The sequence below is a fragment of the Drosophila yakuba genome, chromosome 3L (genome assembly GCF_016746365.2).
Source record: "Drosophila yakuba strain Tai18E2 chromosome 3L, Prin_Dyak_Tai18E2_2.1, whole genome shotgun sequence".
Taxonomy (NCBI): Eukaryota; Metazoa; Arthropoda; class Insecta; order Diptera; family Drosophilidae; genus Drosophila; species Drosophila yakuba.
In genome coordinates, this window is record NC_052529.2 from 18,890,835 (window position 1) to 18,912,074 (window position 21,240).

The following is a 21,240-nucleotide window of genomic DNA, read 5'->3' on the forward strand; positions in this document are numbered from 1 at the left end:
TATGCCTGCAAATATGTCTCTGGGTCAGCAGGCAATCAATGAACTTGTAGCCTGTTGCTGTTTTTGCTGTCCCAAGACACATTTATTTCCTCCTGTGAGCGTGTGTGTTTATATGAATTTATTTTCAATTTTATCATTTCCCATTTAGACGAAAACAAAGTCACCCGAAGAACGTGACCAGCATGGCCAACAGTGGGCACGGTCAAGCCACTAACTTTGCTCATCACAAAGTTAAACCGACAAAACTACACAAGCTCGCACACAGATAGAACCAAGGCATAGGCCTTCCTTACAGTTGCGGTCAACTTGCTAGATACAAGTACGTAAAATTAAGACTAATCCAAATTATCCGTTTTAATTATCCATTTTAAAGAAAATGTTAATCTATATTCTAATTTTTAATTTTCAATTAATTTTTAATTAATGTACATAATGGTTTCTCGTAAGAAGTTTATTTAATAAATGTACTCTGAGGAAAATAAATAATGAAAGTTCTTGGCATAAACTTAGGAATATAGGGAGGGTTTTCAGCATTCCAGGTTAGCTACCAAGACATGTATCTTCACATTACAGTTAACTTTAGCCACTGACACTAGCATATGAACCTCAGCTGTAAGCGATCTAGTATGCGTAACGAAGTTAAAGGCAAGAATGTAAAGTGACTTTTTGGGGTTGCCACCGTGGCCATCGTTGCGGTCAATGGGGCTGTGTGGGGCTTAAGGTGTAGCGACCCAGGCCTTTCTGGCCTCCTCCAATGCCGCCACAGACTCGCACAACACAACACCCTCTGGCAGACAGAAACTCACGCCCACAGACGGGGGCATTACATTTCCGGTTTGGGCCACTTGCGGAAGTTCCGCCTTAAATTAAATGCTCAGGGCTGAAATTATGACAGTTCCCGAATGGGTGGGAACCATTTGTATAAATACGCTCGTCGGGAATGGAGTGCCATCAAATCGTCAGCAAATTGACCAGCGAACATGTGGAAAGGACTGCGTTGCACTCTACTGTGCCTGGCTGTGGTCCAGGCGGCTGTTATCCGTCCCGGAGGGGATTCGGAGGTTCCGGAAACCACAACTAGTGCGGTTATCCGGGATCAAGAGGGTGATGTCACCACTGAAGAGTCCACAACTTTGGCGGGTCCTGCTTTGAGTCGCGACGAGGAGGCCAGCATACTGATAGATCCTGCCCCGGGCACTTTACATGAGGATGGCGCCATGGTGCCAGAGAAGTCCGGGAAGCTCCTGCTGCTCAGTACAACACCCAAGCGACTCCGTGAAATTGAGCGCCAACTGGAGGAGCAGGACGACGAGGGGAAGGACGACAACAAGGCCGATGTGGAGATAACTACCACTGAGCAGCCAAGGGAAGCCGCCGAGCAGAAGGAGGAGGAGGAGGTCGTCACCCCTGAAAGTTCAACCACAGAGAGCAGCACAACTGCGGACTCAACCAAACTGTTTGCAATCGATGCCACTCCTGCCGGAGTGGAATCCCCACCACCGAACCTGGCCATCTCCCTCTCCCAGGACAATGAAAATGCAACTCTTTCGATTGCCGAGCAGCCGCAGGTGCCCGGCGACAATAATGCCGCCGTGGAGCTGGCCATCGTGGAGCCGGAGGCCGAGTACGTGCTGGTGGATGGCGGCCCCGATGACCTGGACCTCCAGCTGGCCAGCTTCACGCACATCGACAGCGATGTCCACTTGCAGCCGGCTGTGCACTCCATCGAAATCGTGCCCACCAGCTTCGATGATCCTTTGATTGTCAATTACGTGCACAATTTGCGCTGACTTTCCCAAGGAGGCGTGCCAGGACGAATCAATTAACCCGGTGCGGTGGCCACGCTGACTCTGTTAAAGTTTCTTAACTCGTTATTGATGACTTTTGTTACCTCTTGAATATGCTTATCGAATGGCCTTCTGAATGGCCTGTTACGAAATAAATAAGCCCATATATTAAAAAGCATCGGATTCCTTACATATTTACAAATCTTTTCATAAATATGGTACCTTGTAGCCAAATTTATTGGATGTCGCTTCAATAGAATGCCGTGGCAAATTCACGAAACTCTCACATAAAATATTCAAAAATATCGCCATAAATGTCTGTCACGAAAACACCGACCGCTCAACAAGTATCAAGTATCTATAAGGTAGGTTCAATGGTCGCGGCGGATTCACTCCTCCCGTCACTTGGTACAGGGAGCACTCGCTTACTCGTTATTCAATTTGAATCCTCTGTGAAGACGGGATGGGAGGGTGTGGGGGTTAGGGGCTCCACCTCCTCCTCCAAAGTAGTCGAACGCCTTTCCGGATGCCACGCACGTTCCACGGTTAAAACTTCGCACATCCGCACGTCAAACTTAATACGGATGTCGGGATGCCCGGATGTTGGGAAGCAGAATATTCCGGCTGACTCTAGACATAAGCTGTCACCATTTGATAGAAAACACTCCTTCTTCAATTGCGAACGAAAACAACATTTAACAAAACATTCAGTGACGTTAGAGGAATAAAGTTTGAAACGTGCTAAAACTTCCAGCCGATCAAGAATGATACGTTATAATTTGTATTAGGCTTCCAAAATCTTCGCTGTCAAGTAAAGTAAAACAACTCGAGTAGCTTGAAGTGGAAAACAAGTAGTTTATAAATTAAATTGATTTTCACCCAATTACTGTCTAAGTAAATACCAAGAGGCTTAAAGGTAAATAACAAAAAAAAATATTTATTTCTTCATACACAAAAGTAACTTTAAATACTGAGCTGTTAACAATGATTATGATTACTTCCCTTCCCATCATCACCGCTGCTCCACACGCGTAGTGTAGACAAATCCCCGCGATCTGGGAGCCCGGATCAGAGGCTGCGATCGCAAGGGAATAGCCACCGGGATGGAGGAGGGTGCTCTAGCCACCACCACAGCGGGTCCCACATTGGCAGTAAAGACCACACTCTCCGAGTCGGGCTCATTCTTGGATCCTGGCTCCGGAGTGGGTTTCAGGGGATTAGTGCTGACACCGCAGATCGGGTGATCGGCGTTGCTGTCGGTGGAGTTGCTGGAGAAGGGCTGCTGCTCCTCCTCGGCATTCTGCTCTGTGGGCAGGCGGAAGGCGCGACTTGGTCGGTAACCAGCTGGTGGATAAGGGGCATTCATAAATGCTCGACTGGAACGCGATTCCGCAGCTGGGGGAGCTGTGGTAGTGTCCACGAAATCCCCATTGGTGGTCGTGCTCCAATCTCCGGTTGAATCTGTGGTACTGTTTAACAAATCCTCGAGAGGCAGCTCGGTTGTGGTTGTCTGCTGATCCGCGCCCAAACCTGAGCCTTCCTGAACCTCCACTTCCACAACCCCTTGCCCTTCTGTAACCTCTACTTCCGCTTCGCCTGGCAGCCAGAAGGAGCGACCTTGTGGTCTATAGCCCGCCGCCGGATAGGGAGCATCCTTAGCCTCAGACGGCTGATCCTCCTGCACACTAACCGCATAACGGTTGATCCTGACCTGACGCGCTTCGATCTCGACAGGATTGAGGACCCAAAGGCAAAGGATAACTGGTAGAACACACTGCATGCTGGCGTTTCGATCTCGGCCCGAATTTAGACCCAACTGATCCAGGTATGATTGCGGGCGATACTTTTATACAGAGTTCTCAATCCCGGAGAATATTGACATGAGGCTTCTATATCGACACGACATCGTTTAGGCGCACACTTAATGATTTATTTTGCATAGCTTTTTGTTTGTTTCTGGTCTCCGCCGACAAAACCACGTCCGCTGCCAGCTCATATCTCCACCATATCGCCCACATTATCACCGGTCTCCTACTGCCAACTGGCGTCCGATGTCCACGTCCGATTCGCCATGTTCTTTGAAAATTAAATGCGTTTTGTACGTGACACGAAACCCAATCCCCAGCCAATTGAAAGCGAAAAGAGGGAGCGAAGTCGACATCGTCCACTGTTGTCAATTGCATTATGCTGAATTTGTTAGCTTGAGTGTTAGAATTTTTGATTAAACACTTATAATCAATATTTATGCGATCAACGATTTGGCGTTGAGGTGACCGTCAAGGTCACCAAGCCCATTCCCCCAATCGATTGTTTTATGTCACGTCCTGAACTATCACTACATGAAATGAAGTGAGGATGATTAAATATAAATAATAGGTGTACGCAAACGAAAATTTATAAAACATATAAACCATATTCAATCTTAACTTGTAATTAAATGAAATAACTTTTAGCACTTAAGGATGTATAAGTTGGAATATACATATTCGTTTTACTTTATACAAATTTTATAGTATACTCCGCAAGGCATCAAGCTATTTTACTTTCTTAAATTATTATTATTTTGTAATATAAAAAGTAAAAGGGTGTACTAAATTTGTTGAAAACATGTAACAGGCAGAAGGAAGCCTTTCCGATCACATAAAGTATATATGTATATTCCTAATTATCTTAATTAGGATCAATAGCCAAGTCGATCTGGCCATGTCCTTCTGTCTGTCCGTATGAACGCCAAGATCTCAGGAACTATAAAAGCTAGAAAGTTGAGATTAGGCGTGCAGACTCCAGAGACATAGGCATAGACCCATGTCGCCACGCCCACTATAACGCCCACAAACCGCCCAAAACTGCCACGACCAGTGTTGAAGTCTCTCCTTCCTCTTTCACTAGCTGAGTAACGGGTAAAAGTTTTTTTTTTAGCTCAAAATGTTCTTTAAATTAGGATGAGTATGATTCTAACTATAAAATATATTAGTTATATTAATTCTGTACAATAAAAATTTAAAATATTTCAAGGCTACGTGCCTTGGACTAAAATAGATTTCTGTCTGTTTCCATTCTACCAATATCCTTTAACTTCGCCCCAAATTTACGACTAGCCGTTAATTCACCTTCTGTCACATTAAGAGCGTTTTAATGTTGAGTGATTGGTTTAATCGCTCTAGAGACACTTCCAGATATTGGAGTGATTTCTGTCGGAACCTCGGACCTCTACATCTGCTTCCCATTTCTGGTCACGTCGTGGGCTCATAAAGACGCCGCAGACACCGGCGATCGTGGGTAACCAAGACCATAGTAGTGTGCCGACGTCAGACCATAGGTCCAAAAAAGGATGCCCACGCTGGGTCCATGCGTCGCACATTAAACAGGTGCCCATCCAAGTCCTAGCTATAAAAGCGCCCAAGTAGGCTCTTCCAGTCATCAGTCGTTGGCTCAGCCTTCCCGCAGATACACTTCAATCCATCCTTCTCCAGCATGGCAAAGTTCCAGGTTATCCTTTTGGCTGCAGCCCTTAGCTTGTTGGCCGTTTCCCAAGCCCAGCAGCAGCGCTATTCGCAGCGGCTCAGCCGCGGACGTTCGAGGTACTCCGCTCGCCAAGAGCTGGCTCCCGCCGACGCAGCTGATCCGGATGCCGTCACGCCCTATCCCTCGGCGGATGAACTAAAGCCGGAAGTGCCCTTTGACGAGGCTGCTGCTCCCTCGGCCGCTGAACCCACTCCGGATGCCGTTTACGGACCACCTGATGCTGCGCCTAACAGCGTTCCCGACGAGGTGTACGGCCCACCCGACGTAACCGGAAACGACCTGCCCGCCACCGCTGACATTCCGGCGGAGCAGCAGGCCCGTTTGGTAGCTGCGAGGAGGGCCGCCAACTACCGGAGAGTAGCCAAGCCTGTGGCTTATCGTCGTCCACTTTCCGCCGCAGCTCGTCCAGCCAAATTGAGTGCCGCCCGGTCTACCTTGAGACGCTTTTAAATGGAATTCCACGTAAGGAGTTAACTCATCAAGAATAACTTTTATCTCCGTAGGGAGAAATATATACCTCTAGGAATTTATACATATATATTTTAAATGACTAAATCTAGAATATCTTTAAAAGTTCTTTATTTTTTGCTTGCAGTTCCCAGCAGACAACTCAAAACAAAAACCCATGACGATCCAACCAGCCACGATGACGACAAAAACACACACAGGAACACTTTTTCACCTGATCCCGCACTCATACACAGGAAACACACATTCGATTATAATATAATGCAAATAAATTTGGTTTCGAGATAGAACGTTCTTTTTTTCTGGCAGACCCACCAGTGAATCACTTCGGCACAGAGGGGAAGAAACTTAGCTAGACGCGTCCAAAAACCAATTTTCTGCCAACTTAATCAAGAAGTTATTGATCATCGGGAGAGTGGTTGAAGAGGAAGACCTGGAACCGGTTTGGGAACGCACGCTTCGCAAACTGGTGACGAATTGGGGATTGCCCCGACCGCAAAAAAACAAGAAATACGCCAGTCTTCTGGTGAAAAATTAATACTCTAATCTTGAATTCGACTCAGGTCAGTTTAAGTAATCAGTGTGGGAAAATAGTGCACATGGATCAAGACGAAAAATATTGAAAAAAATCATGATTTATTATCATAAAAAAAGAAAACAAATTCTAATGTATTTATGTGATGTTATTTTTAATAACAGCACTAATTATTGAGTTTTATTTATGGATCCATTATCACAAATGGAACAATATTAATAATTATTATTTAAAATGCTGTGTAAATAAGAGAGAAGTTCTCTAGGAACTATCCGGAAGAATAAAACAATCCCAACACACATAATTAACAAATTAAATGATTCATTTAATTGCATTTAAACATTTTAAGTTTCGACGGACTGTCAAGGGCCAATGTAAGAGTATTTTTAGCCATTAAGGTAAAAACATTACACATCACAAAGTAAGGAAGTTAAGAAATTGTTCCCTTCGACTACAAATAACCTACACACACTTTAAGAAACTCAACGATTAAAAATTTCCCATCAAAATAGAGAGAGTATAAATTACGTATATCACGGGGAATTAAATATTTAATTAGTCGCGTTAAGACTCATTACCGTAGTATACACCGAAACAAAACGAAAGCAATAAAAAATAAGAACGTTTTATTACAACAATTAATATACAAAAAATTAATTAATTAATAAAAAAAAATGAAATTCATATTTAGCTTACATACTTTTCAACACATTTAATTATAATGACGATGTCTCATACACTTTTCTTTCTGTGCAACTTGTTTGAACAAAAAAATTCGTTAAGAACCAGTACAGTAGTATAAACCGAAACAAAACGATGCAATATCTATTAAGAACGTTTTATTACAACTATTAATATAAAAATAATTAATTAATTACTAAACAAAATAAAAATGGTATTTGGCTTACATACTTTTTATAATATTTATTATATTTTATTATAATGACGATGTCTTATATACTTTTCTTTCTGTGCAACTGTTTTGAAGAAAAGCTGCTTTCGAGCAGAGAATCGAAGCTTATTTAAATGATCTTTCGAGTCGCCTGTACTCAGTTGTCGGAGAAGATCAGGCCAGATTACTTCGCGTGAAGCTACCGGAGAAACTCGTGCAAAAAGTGAAATTTTCATTGTAACAATGTTGACACGAATGTTTGCCGTGGCTATCATCACCATGGCTCTGTTGGAAACTATAAGAGCCCAACGGCCCGCCTTTGCGGGACTGAGGCCACCAGGTGGACTAAGTCAGAAGGACAAGTACCACGCAACCCAAAACACAGCCGTGGAGAATATCACCGGAGTGGACATAGCTACGAGATTTGGAGAGCCATCCAGTTCGCAGAAGCCAGCTCTAATCAATCTACCCTTCGGAGCCTCCCAGAGGCCGCCCGTTGGAGTTCCCCTAGTACTGCCAATAAGTGGGTCTGCTCCGGAGGCGGTTCCCACTGTGGCCAACCGATTTGGAGCAGAGGACAACCCACAATCCACAACGCAGTCCACTAGTTCCACAGCCGGCAGTCCGGCAACCTCCGTGACCCCGGTTCTTAGCCAGCTGCCAATCGATGCCCATGGTGATCAGGAGTGGGTCAACCACTTGAGTCAGCTGCCCGTGGAACAGCAGCCCTTTTGGTTCATTAACTACCAGGCAATCGAGGCTCATCGGAACAGCTCGAGACGTGAAGTGGGCGCTCTGGAAACGCGGGGATCTTTCCGCGGTTAACAATCTAATTTAATAACAACAATGAGATTTAAAAAGCTTTCGTTTTACTAACTCAAATATGTGCGAATTTACATATAGAATTACTTATTTATTTTATATAAAGAAAAAAATGCGTATTTATAGGTAGCGATAATGGAATCAACTCAAAGCTGATAAGATAGATGCCATGTCCGAGCACATCAATTATTATACCCGTTACTCGTGGAGTCGTGATGATAACCCTGAATCGTATTTTAATTGACTCGATGTACACTTCATAGATTTTTTTTTAGCTTTCAAACACTTTATTCTATTTAGGAAACAGTACATAAAAGTATCTTTGGTTGTTTGACTTTTTGAAAAATACTTTTTCTATAATTTGAACGCCTAAATTTAGAGACTTATTACACAAGACAGTTGTAACAGAAATTTTGTGTGTTGAAGGTTCTATTTTCTCATACAGACGAGCAGACAGTCGGACAGGGCCAGATCAACTTGACTATTCATCCTAATCAAGAATTTACATATATACTTCATATGCTCGGAAACGCTTCCTTCTGCATGTTACATACTTTTCAACAAATCTAAAATACCCTTTTGCTCTACAAGGAAGGGGTAAAAAATAGCTTCACAAGCCATTACACTTGTGAGCCAGCCACTGCACCTAGAATAAAACAATGCATTAAATATGCATTGGAAATGGGAAACCATTCACAAAAGACCATAAAATTCCGCTAAAAGTATGCGAAGGGAACGCTTCCTGGCAACTCACATGTCAAGGGGATATGCTAAGCATTCTGAACAGAAGCTCGTTCAGAAGAGGTCTATCTTAAAGGCGAATGACTTGCTATAAGTTATTTAAAAATAAAGATCTTTGAGCGTTGTGTAAAGTGGGGCAACCAAATTTCATCCGCTTTTAAAATTCTTTATTTTATTAACAGTTAATTAATTTCGCATGCAAAATAAGGAATACGTATTAATCTCCTTCATTATAAATGTATAATAATAAAAAAGGGAGACAGTTCTCGCAGATTGTAGACGTTTGACTGAAGCCATAATCGCCCTATGCGTAATAAGAAGGCTTAACTCACACTTCACACCACCTATAGTTCATGGCGGGGTGACAGACTCGTGTAGACGAGCATGGCAAGATGCAGCAATGCATCAGCATCAGCCCTTAAAGTTCTAAGATTACTTAAAACGTAAGCAAAACAAGCAGACACTCAATTTTTATACAAATTGCAAAAATATATTTTTAACAGCAAAATTAAATCGAAACCGAACAAATTAGGTGAAGAAGACTTGGGTTACTACCAGCCCACTTGCTGGGGTGCAGCGTTGTAGGCTGCCAGGTAGTACGGTTGCTGGGCACCTACATAGTAAAACTGAGGCGTGGCCAATGCTGGTGCCTGAGCAACTGGAACCACCGGAGCCACCGGAGCCACTTCTTCATTCACGGGCAGCTCCTCCAGGCGAGCTATGCGTTGGCGGAGGCGCTTGGGCTTGGACAGCTGCAATTTGGCCAGTCTCTGGCGGCTGCGTAGGCGGGCCGGAGCGGAGGAGGGTGTGGTGGCCTCAAGGGAGCTCTCCTCGGTGTCCACCTCCTCGTTTTCTGGGGTAGGCTCGAAAGTGTCCACTGGTAGCTCCTGCTCCGACGGCAAGGCATCTGTATCCACATCCTCGGGAGGTCCGTATGTCAGTGCGGGCTGTTCGGCGGCGGGTTTCAGCTCAGCAGCCGAGGGATAGGGCGTGGGAGCCACCTCCTGCCGGGCGAACGCCACCGGACGCAGACGCAGAGTCCGCCGAAGTGGTGCCTGTGCCGCACAATTCACGGCGCAGATGGCCAGCAGGAGAAGGAGCGAACTGAGGAACTGATAACGTGCCATGATCGTGGAACTTGCAGTGGAGCTGTGTTGGCTGTCGTATATGGAGCTTTAACTTTTATACCTCCAAATGCCGCAGCGGTGGCCGGTGGCCCTGCTGATCGGTGGTCACTGGACAACGATTCTAGCCCAGCCAACAACGCCGTGCATTTTAAGCAGAGCGCCGCGATTTGAAATCCATCAATGCGAATGCGTATGTCAAGCAGGCGCCGCACAGTGGAGCGGAATTTAAAGTGCTAGCAGATCTATAGCCCTAGTAGTCCATGTGAAGCATAGGCTATGTACTTAGTGTCATTCTCAGCACATTAAAATGGGAAGTAGGTTGTGCAAGAAACCCAGTAGCTCAGCTAAAGTGCGACAAATTGCTATTATTTCTTGCAATGTTGATTTGGTATGGACACAAATTTTAAAAGAAATATCTTTAACCTATTTATAAAATTAAAAAAAATAACGATATATTTTAGTAAGCTCTCCTATTTTTTCGTTACTACTTCGACTTCAAGTTGCAACCCATTGCTCATAGCCAGTGAAGCCACGTAATATGAAAAAGTTAAATGCCCGCGGGTTATAATTAACGGCCAATGGTTATAGCTTAGACATGGGCCCTTGACTAAATATTGTCACGTCCATAGGCCACCGAAAGGGTGTCCCTCGATGTGCCAAATAAACGTGGCCGAAAACTTCAGTTTGTATAAAAGGCGCCCCACTTCCAGCTATTGACAACATTCTAAGCCAACTCAGCAGCAACTCAACATGGCTCACAAGTTCCTCTGCTCCCTGCTCCTGATCGCAGCCATGTCTGCCGTTTCTCTGGCGGAGCCTACTAGGTTCCGTGGCCGATCAGCACGCCTGCAGTTTGCCCGTCAGGAGCAGGCTCCAGAGGATCAGGCTGCTCCGGCCGACCCCGCCGTGGATATTGTACCCACTCCAGCCTCGGCCCCTTATCCGCCATCAGGAGTTACACCGGAGGTGCCTTTCGACCTTCCCACGGAAACCGAAGCGCAGCCTGATCTAACCTACGGACCACCAGCTCAGCCCGACAACACCTACGGACCTCCGGATAATACCTATGGACCTCCTGCCGAACCGGAAAACACCTATGGACCTCCAGCCGATGGCCCATCGGACCAGCCCCCTGTTGCGGATCCCGTACCCGCCGGTTTGATCCAGCCTCGTAACGAACGCCTCCGCAGCCGTCGTCCGACCTCGCAGAAGCTTCGATCCGCTCAGACCATTCGCTCTGGATCCGTGCTGGTGTACACCATCTGAAAGGGGCAACCCTAATTTGCTAGAAATTAAATGGTATCGACACATTAGGATATGCATTTAATGCTTTGTTGCTAAATAAATTGTTGTTAAATATTTTCATTTAAATAAGTGAATAATTGACTAAATATATAAGTTAACCCAAACCTTTTTACAATTTGTCTATTACAAAAGTTTTTAGTCTGGTTTTTAGTGGCGCAAAACTATATTCATTTATTTGATTAAGCTAACAGATATATGAACACATTTACTATTTCATTAATATTTTACATTTTTGACCAGGATCGCTCATGGCGGAAACTTTATTATTTAAAGACAAAAGGGAGTCGAGTGTCTCAACTACCAGGTACCCGGGATGCATAGCTAATTTAATAAATAAGATAATATTCTTCTAAGATAATTTTCAATATCTTTATTTCTAAATTAAATATATGGTCTATTAGGAGCTCTGTAAAGTAATAAGTAAGCTATAATATACCTTCGGGTTCCCAACAAAAGTGACCTGCCTTAACAAACATTAAATGAATCTCTTACGTAGCAGTTTGGTTACCCAAAGTTTTATTGGTCATTTCGGAGGCGTCAAAATTATAAACAAATAAGAACTCCTAGTCGCTCGCATGATGTATAGTGAGTCCAAGCAAAGACATTAGAATATTAATATTTAATGTCATTGGTCCAAGTGTTTCCAATGCGGGGTGGCGATGAAGCCTTTATCTTGTGCAAACATTAAGTGCGTATCTTACCTAAATTTCTAAATTGTTTACCCATTAATAGTACTTAATTATTATATGCATGTACTTAGTAATTAAATCATCAAAAATCAGAAAAGTAAAAGTAAGTTAGAAGGTAAATGGTTAATCCAAAAGCTAAACAAATTATACATTTTTGTCATTCCATTTTCATTGACCCTGTTAAAAACTGAAAATGAATTTTCATATATTTTAATATGATTGAATTATTAAAAATCAGAAAAAGTATACAGTTCCATAAGCTAAACTAATAATAACCAATTTTTTTATATATTCGATTTTCATTGACCTTAATAAAAACTGTCTAAATGGGACGTGTCTTTAAAAGTGCGTATTTGATGGATTTTTTTACAGCCTAATTTGTTTTGCATGAATACAAAGTTTATCAAATAAAATTATGAACTGCCAAGAACCCAAAACCAAACAAACTCAAATGTTCACAACGACGCCAAAGCCCGCGCTAAGTGTTAATGAATGATTCCAAGGAGGGGAAACGGACGCGTATTCCAAATCATAGCATTGGCCAATGAATTTTGAAAAAGAGTCACGTATCGGGTATTAAGCTGAAGCTACATCGTCGCCGATCGCAACATAATCAAAGCTTAACCGGGAATAAGAGCCTAAAACTGAAAGCAACGAGCATAAATTATAGCAGAACTCGATCTGGTGGCTTCGGGCTATAAATAAGTCGACTCGGATTGAGAAATCAGAACAGAAGCCCTTCAACCGCGAAAATGAGTAAACCGACTGGCGCACCAATTGCTATTCTTGTCCTCAGCCTGTTGGCACTGAGTTCCGCGGAACCAATTCCCCGGAGATTCCCGGTGCGCCAGGTGGAGAATATACCCAGTCCTTCGCCCACTGGATACCCAGAGGCTGGCATCACTCCGAGTGTCCCCTTCGATTTGCCCAGTTCGACAATCAAGCCGGAGAACTCTTATCTGCCACCTGATAACACCTATGGACCTCCTGACAACACATATGGGCCACCAGATAACACCTACGGACCTCCAGAGGCCGACTCCGTGCCGGTTATTGCTCCCGAGGCTGATGCGCAGCCAGAGAATCCCATCGAGACTGATGATATTCCAGAAACTGACGAAGCATCGGTGGATGGTGCCAAGCTGCAGCCCGCTGATGAGGACGCCGAGGAGGATGAACCACAGTTGGAAGTTACTGAGGATGGCACTGTGATCGTTGTAGCCAGCAGTCTTGACCAGCCTCAGCCCGTTCAGTCCGCACGACTCTACCAACGATTTCCTCAAGGACGGCGTTCCCAGAAGCCCGTTCCTCAGCGTCTAATCCTGCGTCGCAGTTGGTAGGCTCAACAACTTTGGCGTAAGATTTATTGCATCAGACTTTATCAATCACTGCATCAAAAACTTAGATGTTAGATCTATTCTTGTGACATCATTCGGGCACCGTACACCAAAAAATGTATTCAAATATTATTACTTACAAAATTCAATTTAAAAATAAATCCATGACAAAACTTATTAGATAGCGTTGCACTTGTACTTTTATATTTATTTATTTCTTGTTTTTGTGTAAAAACAATATGCTAGTATTTTCAAGCTAGCCAGTACTTACATCGATGGGCACGTATCGTTGGACCTGCCATATAAGCCATTGGCCTCGATGTTTCTTCAGGTGTTTGGATTGGGCAGTCCCCAAGGGCATCCCCAGTGGGTACTTATAGGCGCCACTTAGCCGCCCCATGCAGTAGTTCATGTCAGCACACCACAATGTCCGGTTATTCAACTGCTTCTCTGGCCACCTTTGCGCTTTGTTCCATTCTTTGCCTGAATGGAATTAAAGGCAGTCAACTGAGGTTTCCAGGACCCGCGGCGAGTATGTTCCTGCAAAGACAGGAACAAGCTCCATATCCACCAGCAGGCCTGGTCCCCGATCCGCCATTCGACCTGCCAACGGAGGAGGAGGTTGTATTTCTTCAACCAGAGGAGACATATGGTCCTCCAGCTGAAACATACGGGCCGCCAACAGTAGTGGAAACTCCAGCTGAGACCTACGGCCCACCGGATCAAGTTTATGGACCGCCCGATCAGACCTACGGACCTCCAGACCAGCCAGCCAACGATGTCAGCTCCAACCCCTTACCACAAAGCGCAGCTATAATTAATTTGGCCAGTTTGCCGCTGCCACCCCAAGCTCAGTATGTTCTTCCGCTATTGAACCGCCTGGCTGCCTTCCGCCCGCAGCGTCGGCCTGCTAAGCTTACGGCCCATGCTCCACCCAATTCGGCCAAGATTGTGAATGCTATTAGGCCCACTCCAGTGTTCCCATCGACTCCACAGGCATTGCCCTTCGTAGATCGCCGCATTCCTTTCCGCCCACGGCCTTCACGACTGATTATAAATGCGCCTTTGAGACGCCCATCCAGGCAATAGACTACATCTTTCAGCACTCCAACCAATGTTATGAACGCACTGTAAATAAAGTTTGTTGTTTATGTCTAATTTGCGAACGAATATAAGTAGGTAGAAATTTTAGAAGGCCAGCCGCTTCATTAGTAGGTACATGTGCTGGTCCACCTCGAAGCCGTGAAGATTGTTGGCGTCACCCTGCAGCCGCATCAGCAGGCCCCCGAAGGACACGTAAGCGGAGAGTCGGGAGGCCTCGTTGTGTGCCTCGTCACCCTCGATCCTGTAGATTTTGCCGTACATCACGTACTCAAAGCTGTCCGCCCGCGTGCCCTCGTGCTCCATTGGATTGTACTCTCCGCTGTCCGGGCAACCATCTTCGCGCAGCGTGGTGGCCAGTACCAGGCGGAACTTGTCACCCAGCTCCATGGGGTACAGCCACGAGTTGATGTCCAGGATCAGGTCCATCTTAAAAGACTCGGACTCGCAGTGCAGGCGGGACACACGGTCGAACTTCTTGCCCTCCGGATCCATGTCCTTCACGTTAAAGATGTCCTCAAAGAGTACTCCAGCCATGTTAGCTGGAAATTTGATAGTAATTGAGTTAATGCTTTGAAGTCACATCAGCGGAGCTCCAAAAACGCACGCTTTACCTTGTGTCGGGTGATTGGAGTTTATATGTATTAAATCCTTTAAGCAGAGGTAGTTGCGTGGTTTTTATTGAAAGGGGTTTATTTCAGCAGAATATTATAATATTTACACTATTGTTAGCTACTGATTTCCATTTCTTAAATATTTTGCTTGCGCGTGTTTAAGAATCAGCGTTGCCAGACCTTTCTGGCGGCTTCGGGCGTTGCCACACCACTGCGATTTCAGTGTGCAAAGTGGTCGCGTTCAGCAGTCTGTGATTTCAGTGTGCAAAAGAAGTCACGTTTAATGGCTGTTATTAAAATTTCCATAAATATTGCAAGACATAATTTAAGGTGATTTTTTATTTTTTTTTGTAGATGGGTTTCTAATTTATAACCAACACGTTATTGTATTTTACAAAACTTTCACAATTTTTTTTCTCTGAAAAGTGGCTCTGAATCACGCTCCCATCTTTAGACGTGCGGACATAGTCCCTGTGTGACCGTAAATCGGTAAGTGCACATCACTAAGATTAAGAACAACATCGAAAAACCACCGAAAACTGTTATTTATTTTGATAGATTGCAAATTGGTATTGGCTTAGAGCAGGCAAACCTCCATAGTACTCAGGCTAAGCCGCAGGCAGCACGATGGATACACCTTGAAAAGCCAGCCGGACTGCCAGCTAGCGGATTGCAAAAAGTATGTACACACAGCTCGGGGCGTCAAAATTATAAACAAAAAAGAAGCGAACTCCTAGTCGGACGCGGAATGTATAAGAAGTCAAGGTGTGTCCCATTAGGAGTGACGATGTGCTCCTGCGGATCGAGGGCTCTTAGCTTAGCGATTCCCGCTTACTGCGAGGGTAAGTCCGCGCCTAATGGTGCTGCGGTGTTGGTGTTAAATGTGGAACCCCTGGGCCAAATGTGTAGCATATGTGTAGAATGGTCTGATTTACGTATATGACTCTTGTGGTGCTGGTGCATTTATAACAATTACTAACAATCGGTTGCAAGACCCCGAAAACTTTGGAGTCGTCGAGTTTTGTGCCCCAAATACGAAAGACTTCAACGGCTCCTCCCCCTCCCCCTCCCCCTCGCTTAACCCTTACCCACCCCCATAACCCTGCCTATTTAGCATTACAAAACTGCTGTTATGTATTCACTTCTTTATTTTCGCTTTTTGTGTGTGATTTTCGCTGTCGTTCGTGCTTTTTGCCCCGTTCTCTTTCAGTTTCGATTCCCGGCTCCGGATTCTAGCTTTAATTCGCTTTTTCAACAGTTTGGTCGAGGGCCGTTGTGCAGTTAAAGTGAGTTAGTTTTCAGCTTCTGCGGGTGCGGCTCTAATGAACCATTAACCCTCCGCAGGGGCGGGGGGTTGGTCGGGCCGGGATCGGCGCTGGTATCGGAATCGGAGGGTTCCCAATCTGTTTGCCAGATGTTCGTCGCAGTCCAGGGTCATCGTCGTCGCTCTCTTCCAGTTGCATTTTCTCTGTGCTCGCTTTTCATTGGAAACTCCGCTGCCTCGGAGAACAGACGCCGCGGGATCGAAAACGGGCAGGTTGTACAGCTTTATCTCGATATCTATCTATGGCTATTTTGTGATTTCAGTGAGTGTGTTGGATTGCTTATCAGTTGTTGCCTTCCTCGGGATCTTATCAGTCGGTTTCATCCATCTCGCTCCCTCCCAAACAAAAGATTAAGGCAACAAACTGGGATATTTTTGTGGAAGCTTACGTTCGCTGGAAATGCCAAATGATAACGCGATACACTTCGAGACTATGGAGCTCCTATCTCTCTACACCGCGAAAAACTGTGCATTTGTATAGTTCAGAACATACACGGCTATTTCCAAATTGGATAGCCAATGTATTGCATATAATTCATAAGTACTGGGTATAACTACGAAGTGATTCTGACAACACTCCCAAAATAATAAGAACTATTGTAGTAAACACATCAAAAAGTATAAAGTCGTGCCCTTTCAAGCACCTAAATATGCAAATCTCCCAATTTTGGTAATATTTTTCCTGTGCATAGGTCTTATCACTGTTGACACAGCTGGAGGTTCTGTTCCGTTGGTGTTTCTTTTCTTGTTTCTGTTTCGGCCTCACATACGGTTACTATTTCTGTCCGTGTTTTTGATTCTCCCTCTGCTTCGGAACGTGGCGCACGGTGAATGGAGAATTAAAACAGTTCTTAACTTTTTTGCAGCTCATCTAAACTAATCCAAACCAATGGTGTATGGGACTATCCTAGAAGTAGCAAATTGAAACGAAAAATACGAATCCCTAATTACATACGTAGAAAATTAACTTTAGAAGTAAAGCCAAACAGCTGGTGCCGGTGTTTCCCAGGAAGCGGTCCTCAAAATCTTAGTTACGAATTGAAATAATAAAAGCAAACAAATGGTACGCAGCCGTCGTAGTGTGTCCAAGGAGGACGCCGTCTCTCTGCTCACAGACAGCGGCATATCGTTGTCCTCGCCGCCGGCGGCGAGGGAATCCTCACCAGGCCACATACTTTCGATCAAGAGGAGGAAGAGCAGCTTGGCAAGTCTGCGGGACGCATGTGTGGAGGAGGAAGAGGACGACGGCGGAGAGCAGGACTCAAGGGATGACGACTACGTGCAGCCGCAGCTGAAGAAGTCTGCCCGAAAGGTCGAACCGGTGAAACGCAAGCACCATGTCTGCAGCCAATGCTCCAAGGAGTTCGGCGGCAAGACGGATCTGCAGCGCCATATGCTTATCCACTCGGACGAGCGACCGCACAAGTGCAAGGATTGTGGCAAGAGCTACCGCCAGGCGGTCAATCTGAAGAACCATATTACCACCGCCCACGAGCATCGGAAGCAGTTCGTCTGTTCCCAGTGCCCAAAATCATTCGCACTAAAGGAGCGCCTGCGCCTCCACATGCGCCTCCACTCTGGCGAGAAGCCCTATCCCTGCGCCCTCTGTGACAAAAAATTCGCCCGAGGAGGTCAGGTGAGTAATACGACAATCAATTTCAAATTTTGATTTAACGATGGATTATATACTTTTCTAAGACCCCAAAAAGTTATTTGTTTTTTTATTATAAGCTTAAATTTATATGTTTATAAATTTCTGGTTAGGCTTTTGTTTTAATAGTTTTAGCAACCGTAAGTGTTACCAATATATATTATTATCTATATTGCAGCTTCAACAGCACATGGTTTCTCACCACAAGACGAGTATCCAGCAGTTCAACTGCACAAAGTGTTCGGCCAGCTTCTCAACCAACGCCAATTTGCGGGTGCACATGGAGCGACACGAACAGGGCATGGAACACCGGTGCAGCATCTGTGAAAGCCAATTCGCCAATGAGCTGGCCCTGAGGGCCCACATAAACCAGGAGCACCACAAGCTGACGCAATTTGAGTGCGAGATATGCCACAAAATGATCGAGCCGGACGAGGATCTGGCCACTCACATGCAGAGACACGCCGCTGTTAAGACACACGTGTGCGAGGTGTGCAACACATATTTCACCCAGAAGAGCCAGTACAATGTCCACATGCGGATGCATACAGGAGAGCGCCCATACCAATGTAGGGTAAGTTGAAAGGGTCTTAGCCTGCATGTAGCCCTAACTTATATTTAAACTCCCATCAGATCTGCCACCAGACCTTTGCCCATTCAAGCGTACTAAAACTGCACATCCGGAAGCACACGGGAGAAAAACCCTTTCGCTGCCAGCTGTGCGAGGACGAAGTAGCTTTCTCTCAGCTGGCACACCTTAAGAACCATATGAAGAAGATACACAAACAGCAAAAGCCCTACATGTGCGAAGGCTGCAACGAGTTCTTTAAGATCAAGGTGGAGCTGCAGTCGCATGTTGAGCAGTGCGATAAGTGTCCTGTTGGCGGAGACCAATCCAGTGGCAGTCAGTCTGAAGATGCGCAAATCCTCTCTGTGTTAAGATTCAACATGGCAGTGGTACTGAAAAAAATTAGCTCCGCTCAGAAGCTACGCCAATTGGGTTACGAGAAGCGTCTGATCGATAACGTTATCATTGCATCCTTAAAGCTGGCTCAGCGACAATCCCATGATGACGCCACGATGGCACCATTGGCCAGACTCCGTCTAAATGTGGAGGAATTTCTAAAGTGGATTGTGCCAGCCCCCACAATGCAGAAATTCAGCGACGAATTGTTATCTATCGACACAATTCTTGAGAAAATTGCTACCATGTATATGAAGCAGAAGTAGAATCCCGGAGTTGCTAGCCAACGCCAAATGCGAGTGTGCCATAGAAGAAGGATTTGTAGAAATAGTTCTTGCCATTTAGTTTAGTGTCTAGTAACCCAAAGTTGCAGAATGAAACCCAACCAAATAATTTATCCCAAAGATGTATACTTTGTACTAAAGATCATTTTTATGAATTACTATCCCTTACCCCAATTTTGCTGATACCAAAAAGGATAATTTGAAAAATGTATGAGTTAGTGTGGGCATAATCATTTTCCTATAAAAGGAAATTAGTTTAAGAACGAATTTCGATGCAATAATTTATATAATAATAAGTTTAACACGATTGAAACCTCAAATATTTTGTATTCTTAGTCTTGCCAGAGAAACAGATTGTCCCGAAGTGAATCTATAACAGCTCAGTACAACACAACTATTTGTGGCCATGCTTGTAAAACGAATAAGCTTAATGCATTTAGTTGCCATTTGTCTTTTCCAACCATTTTTTTATTTCAAAAACTCGAAGGCGTACAATGTATTGTGTAAAGAATGCAAAATCTGAAGTATACAACTGAAATGCAAATCAAAATACGCAAGTGAAGTAATGAAATGAATAATAAATATTGTTTGTGATTACAATCCAATACCAAATACTGGAAATTCGTTTTCTGATCTTTCAAAAACTGTAAACATGAAACTATTTGCAACTAGTATTAGGTTTCCTTATTTTGGAAGTTCCTTAGTTATGTCTTTTCTTTCGCAATTGAAAAGAGTCAAAGGATGTTCCTTAACAAAACTACTTAAGAAGAGATTGAGAGGATCTGTCAAATTGAATGATTTAAAAAAATAATAAGAATCGTTTTAAGTTTATTTGACGACCCATTAGTTTCACTATTCATTTAATATTTAACATTTTTTAAAGAAAGAAAGAAAGAATTTTGGCCGCGTCGACTCCACCCTCCCCAAATAACAAAGCGGCTTTTTTTTAGGCAGGACACATTATTTCAATCAACTTTCGAACTTGCATATGCATCAATGCATTATCCTACAATACAATAAGTTTTAAGTTTGTTTGTTTTAACAATTTATTTCGGTCGCATCTAATAGCAATAGCAATAGGGATGTGAACACACTTGAATCAATCAATTTTATTCATCTGGCTGCCGTGGTTCTGACCTTTGAGGCTAATCTATGGGATTTTAAGCCATGTCCGGCTGGAAGCTGCATTCCATATTTGAATGCAGCCTAAAAAAGCACCGAGCCACACAGAAACACCCAGGCACACCCAACCAGGATGGCATCTAACCACATAAACAGTTAGGTACAAGTGCCCCATGGGTCCCTGCTCGATGGCCATAAATGGCTTGGGCTTGTGCACAAATTTATAAGCCACTTACATTAAGGTGGCCAATATTTTTTATGGCAAATACCGCACTGGAAGCGAACTGAGCTCTGAGCAGCGGTGGCATCTGCAGGCGCTGTGGCACCTGCCCGCGCCACTTCCTCCGCTCCACGAACTTCCACCCACCCAAAGCAATTAATGAATTTGCACGGCAAATTTATTGACGCGACCGTTAGTGTCAACCCAAAGGAATCGCCTGGTGGGGGTGCCATTTGCTTAGATGTATGTACAATTTTATGTGTCAAATATAGTTACGATTTTATGATAGCCAGGTCCAGCCTGGGATTTGCCTCCGGACAAACCATTGCGTGTCTGTCACCTGAAGCTGCTGATGTAATCTCCGCCAGTCTTTCATCCCATCCCATTCCGTTCCCGCTCCCGCCCCGCCCCGATCTCAATTGCTGGTCCCGGGCAGCAGCTTAATGTCTACATTTGTTCTGGCCGTTGCGTGTTCACTGGTTGCCCTTTTTGCAATCTCAGCTAACTCGGTTACTCCTGCTCCCACCGCCCACTGCCACCTCCATGTCCTCCTGCTTCTCCACGGCCGTTGCAACTGCAAGTCAGGCACTCCAGCTCCTTCCGCTTCTTCCACAGATTTAGTCTCGCCATTTTCAGCAGCTGCCGCTGCCATGGCGCATTAGAACAAATTGCTCTTGTTGCGATAGGAAGGATGGACATGCCTTTTGCCATGTTTGGGCCGACGGACAGAAT

The 21,240-nt window shown here is 44.6% G+C and overlaps 10 protein-coding genes across 12 annotated transcripts; 7 read left to right on the forward strand and 3 right to left on the reverse strand.

Annotated features, from left to right (window-relative positions):
• The first annotated feature begins 635 nt into the window (after positions 1-635).
• LOC6539357 lies at positions 636-1,981 on the forward strand. Its single transcript, XM_002086214.4, has one exon. The coding sequence runs from the start codon at positions 981-983 to the stop codon at positions 1,788-1,790; it is 810 nt and encodes a 269-aa protein (XP_002086250.2). The 5' UTR covers positions 636-980; the 3' UTR covers positions 1,791-1,981.
• A 716-nt stretch (positions 1,982-2,697) lies between these two features.
• Positions 2,698-3,718, reverse strand: LOC6534584. The gene has a single exon (XM_002095224.3). It carries the CDS (start codon positions 3,565-3,567, stop codon positions 2,800-2,802), a length of 768 nt encoding a protein of 255 aa, XP_002095260.1. The 5' UTR covers positions 3,568-3,718; the 3' UTR covers positions 2,698-2,799.
• Positions 3,719-5,212: 1,494 nt separating this feature from the next.
• On the forward strand, positions 5,213-6,067 carry LOC6539355. The gene is made up of 2 exons (XM_002086212.4): positions 5,213-5,774; positions 5,908-6,067. Exon 1 carries the CDS (start codon positions 5,262-5,264, stop codon positions 5,760-5,762), a length of 501 nt encoding a protein of 166 aa, XP_002086248.2. The 5' UTR covers positions 5,213-5,261; the 3' UTR covers positions 5,763-5,774; positions 5,908-6,067.
• A 1,296-nt stretch (positions 6,068-7,363) lies between these two features.
• Positions 7,364-9,069, forward strand: LOC6534586. The gene has a single exon (XM_002095226.4). It carries the CDS (start codon positions 7,451-7,453, stop codon positions 8,030-8,032), a length of 582 nt encoding a protein of 193 aa, XP_002095262.1. The 5' UTR covers positions 7,364-7,450; the 3' UTR covers positions 8,033-9,069.
• Positions 9,070-9,244: 175 nt separating this feature from the next.
• LOC6539353 (titin) lies at positions 9,245-9,897 on the reverse strand. Its single transcript, XM_002086210.4, has one exon. It carries the CDS (start codon positions 9,895-9,897, stop codon positions 9,322-9,324), a length of 576 nt encoding a protein of 191 aa, XP_002086246.2. The 3' UTR covers positions 9,245-9,321.
• A 750-nt stretch (positions 9,898-10,647) lies between these two features.
• Positions 10,648-11,298, forward strand: LOC6539352 (extensin). Its single transcript, XM_002086209.4, has one exon. The coding sequence runs from the start codon at positions 10,648-10,650 to the stop codon at positions 11,161-11,163; it is 516 nt and encodes a 171-aa protein (XP_002086245.1). The 3' UTR covers positions 11,164-11,298.
• A 1,255-nt stretch (positions 11,299-12,553) lies between these two features.
• LOC6539351 (receptor-transporting protein 3) lies at positions 12,554-13,405 on the forward strand. Its single transcript, XM_002086208.4, has one exon. It carries the CDS (start codon positions 12,644-12,646, stop codon positions 13,229-13,231), a length of 588 nt encoding a protein of 195 aa, XP_002086244.2. The 5' UTR covers positions 12,554-12,643; the 3' UTR covers positions 13,232-13,405.
• Positions 13,406-13,417: 12 nt separating this feature from the next.
• On the forward strand, positions 13,418-14,386 carry LOC6539350 (proline-rich extensin-like protein EPR1). The gene has a single exon (XM_002086207.3). It carries the CDS (start codon positions 13,655-13,657, stop codon positions 14,315-14,317), a length of 663 nt encoding a protein of 220 aa, XP_002086243.1. The 5' UTR covers positions 13,418-13,654; the 3' UTR covers positions 14,318-14,386.
• On the reverse strand, positions 14,364-15,144 carry LOC6539348 (DNA-directed RNA polymerases I, II, and III subunit RPABC3). The gene is made up of 2 exons (XM_002086206.4): positions 14,944-15,144; positions 14,364-14,871 (listed from the first exon to the last, which is right to left on the reverse strand). The coding sequence occupies exon 2, from the start codon at positions 14,864-14,866 to the stop codon at positions 14,417-14,419; it is 450 nt and encodes a 149-aa protein (XP_002086242.1). The 5' UTR covers positions 14,867-14,871; positions 14,944-15,144; the 3' UTR covers positions 14,364-14,416.
• A 286-nt stretch (positions 15,145-15,430) lies between these two features.
• Positions 15,431-19,778, forward strand: LOC6534591 (gastrula zinc finger protein XlCGF8.2DB). 3 transcript variants are annotated; one of them, XM_015195245.3, is made up of 4 exons: positions 15,431-15,785; positions 17,134-17,903; positions 18,097-18,487; positions 18,552-18,818. In XM_015195245.3, exons 2-4 carry the CDS (start codon positions 17,328-17,330, stop codon positions 18,677-18,679), a joined length of 1,095 nt encoding a protein of 364 aa, XP_015050731.1. In that variant the 5' UTR covers positions 15,431-15,785; positions 17,134-17,327; the 3' UTR covers positions 18,680-18,818. The 3 variants fall into 3 exon arrangements, with proteins under 3 accessions (XP_015050731.1, XP_002095267.1, XP_039229828.1); XM_002095231.4 differs by having other exon boundaries at positions 15,433-15,785; positions 18,097-18,492; positions 18,552-19,778; XM_039373894.2 differs by having other exon boundaries at positions 15,433-15,622; positions 18,097-18,492; positions 18,552-19,778.
• The last annotated feature ends 1,462 nt before the right edge of the window (positions 19,779-21,240 follow it).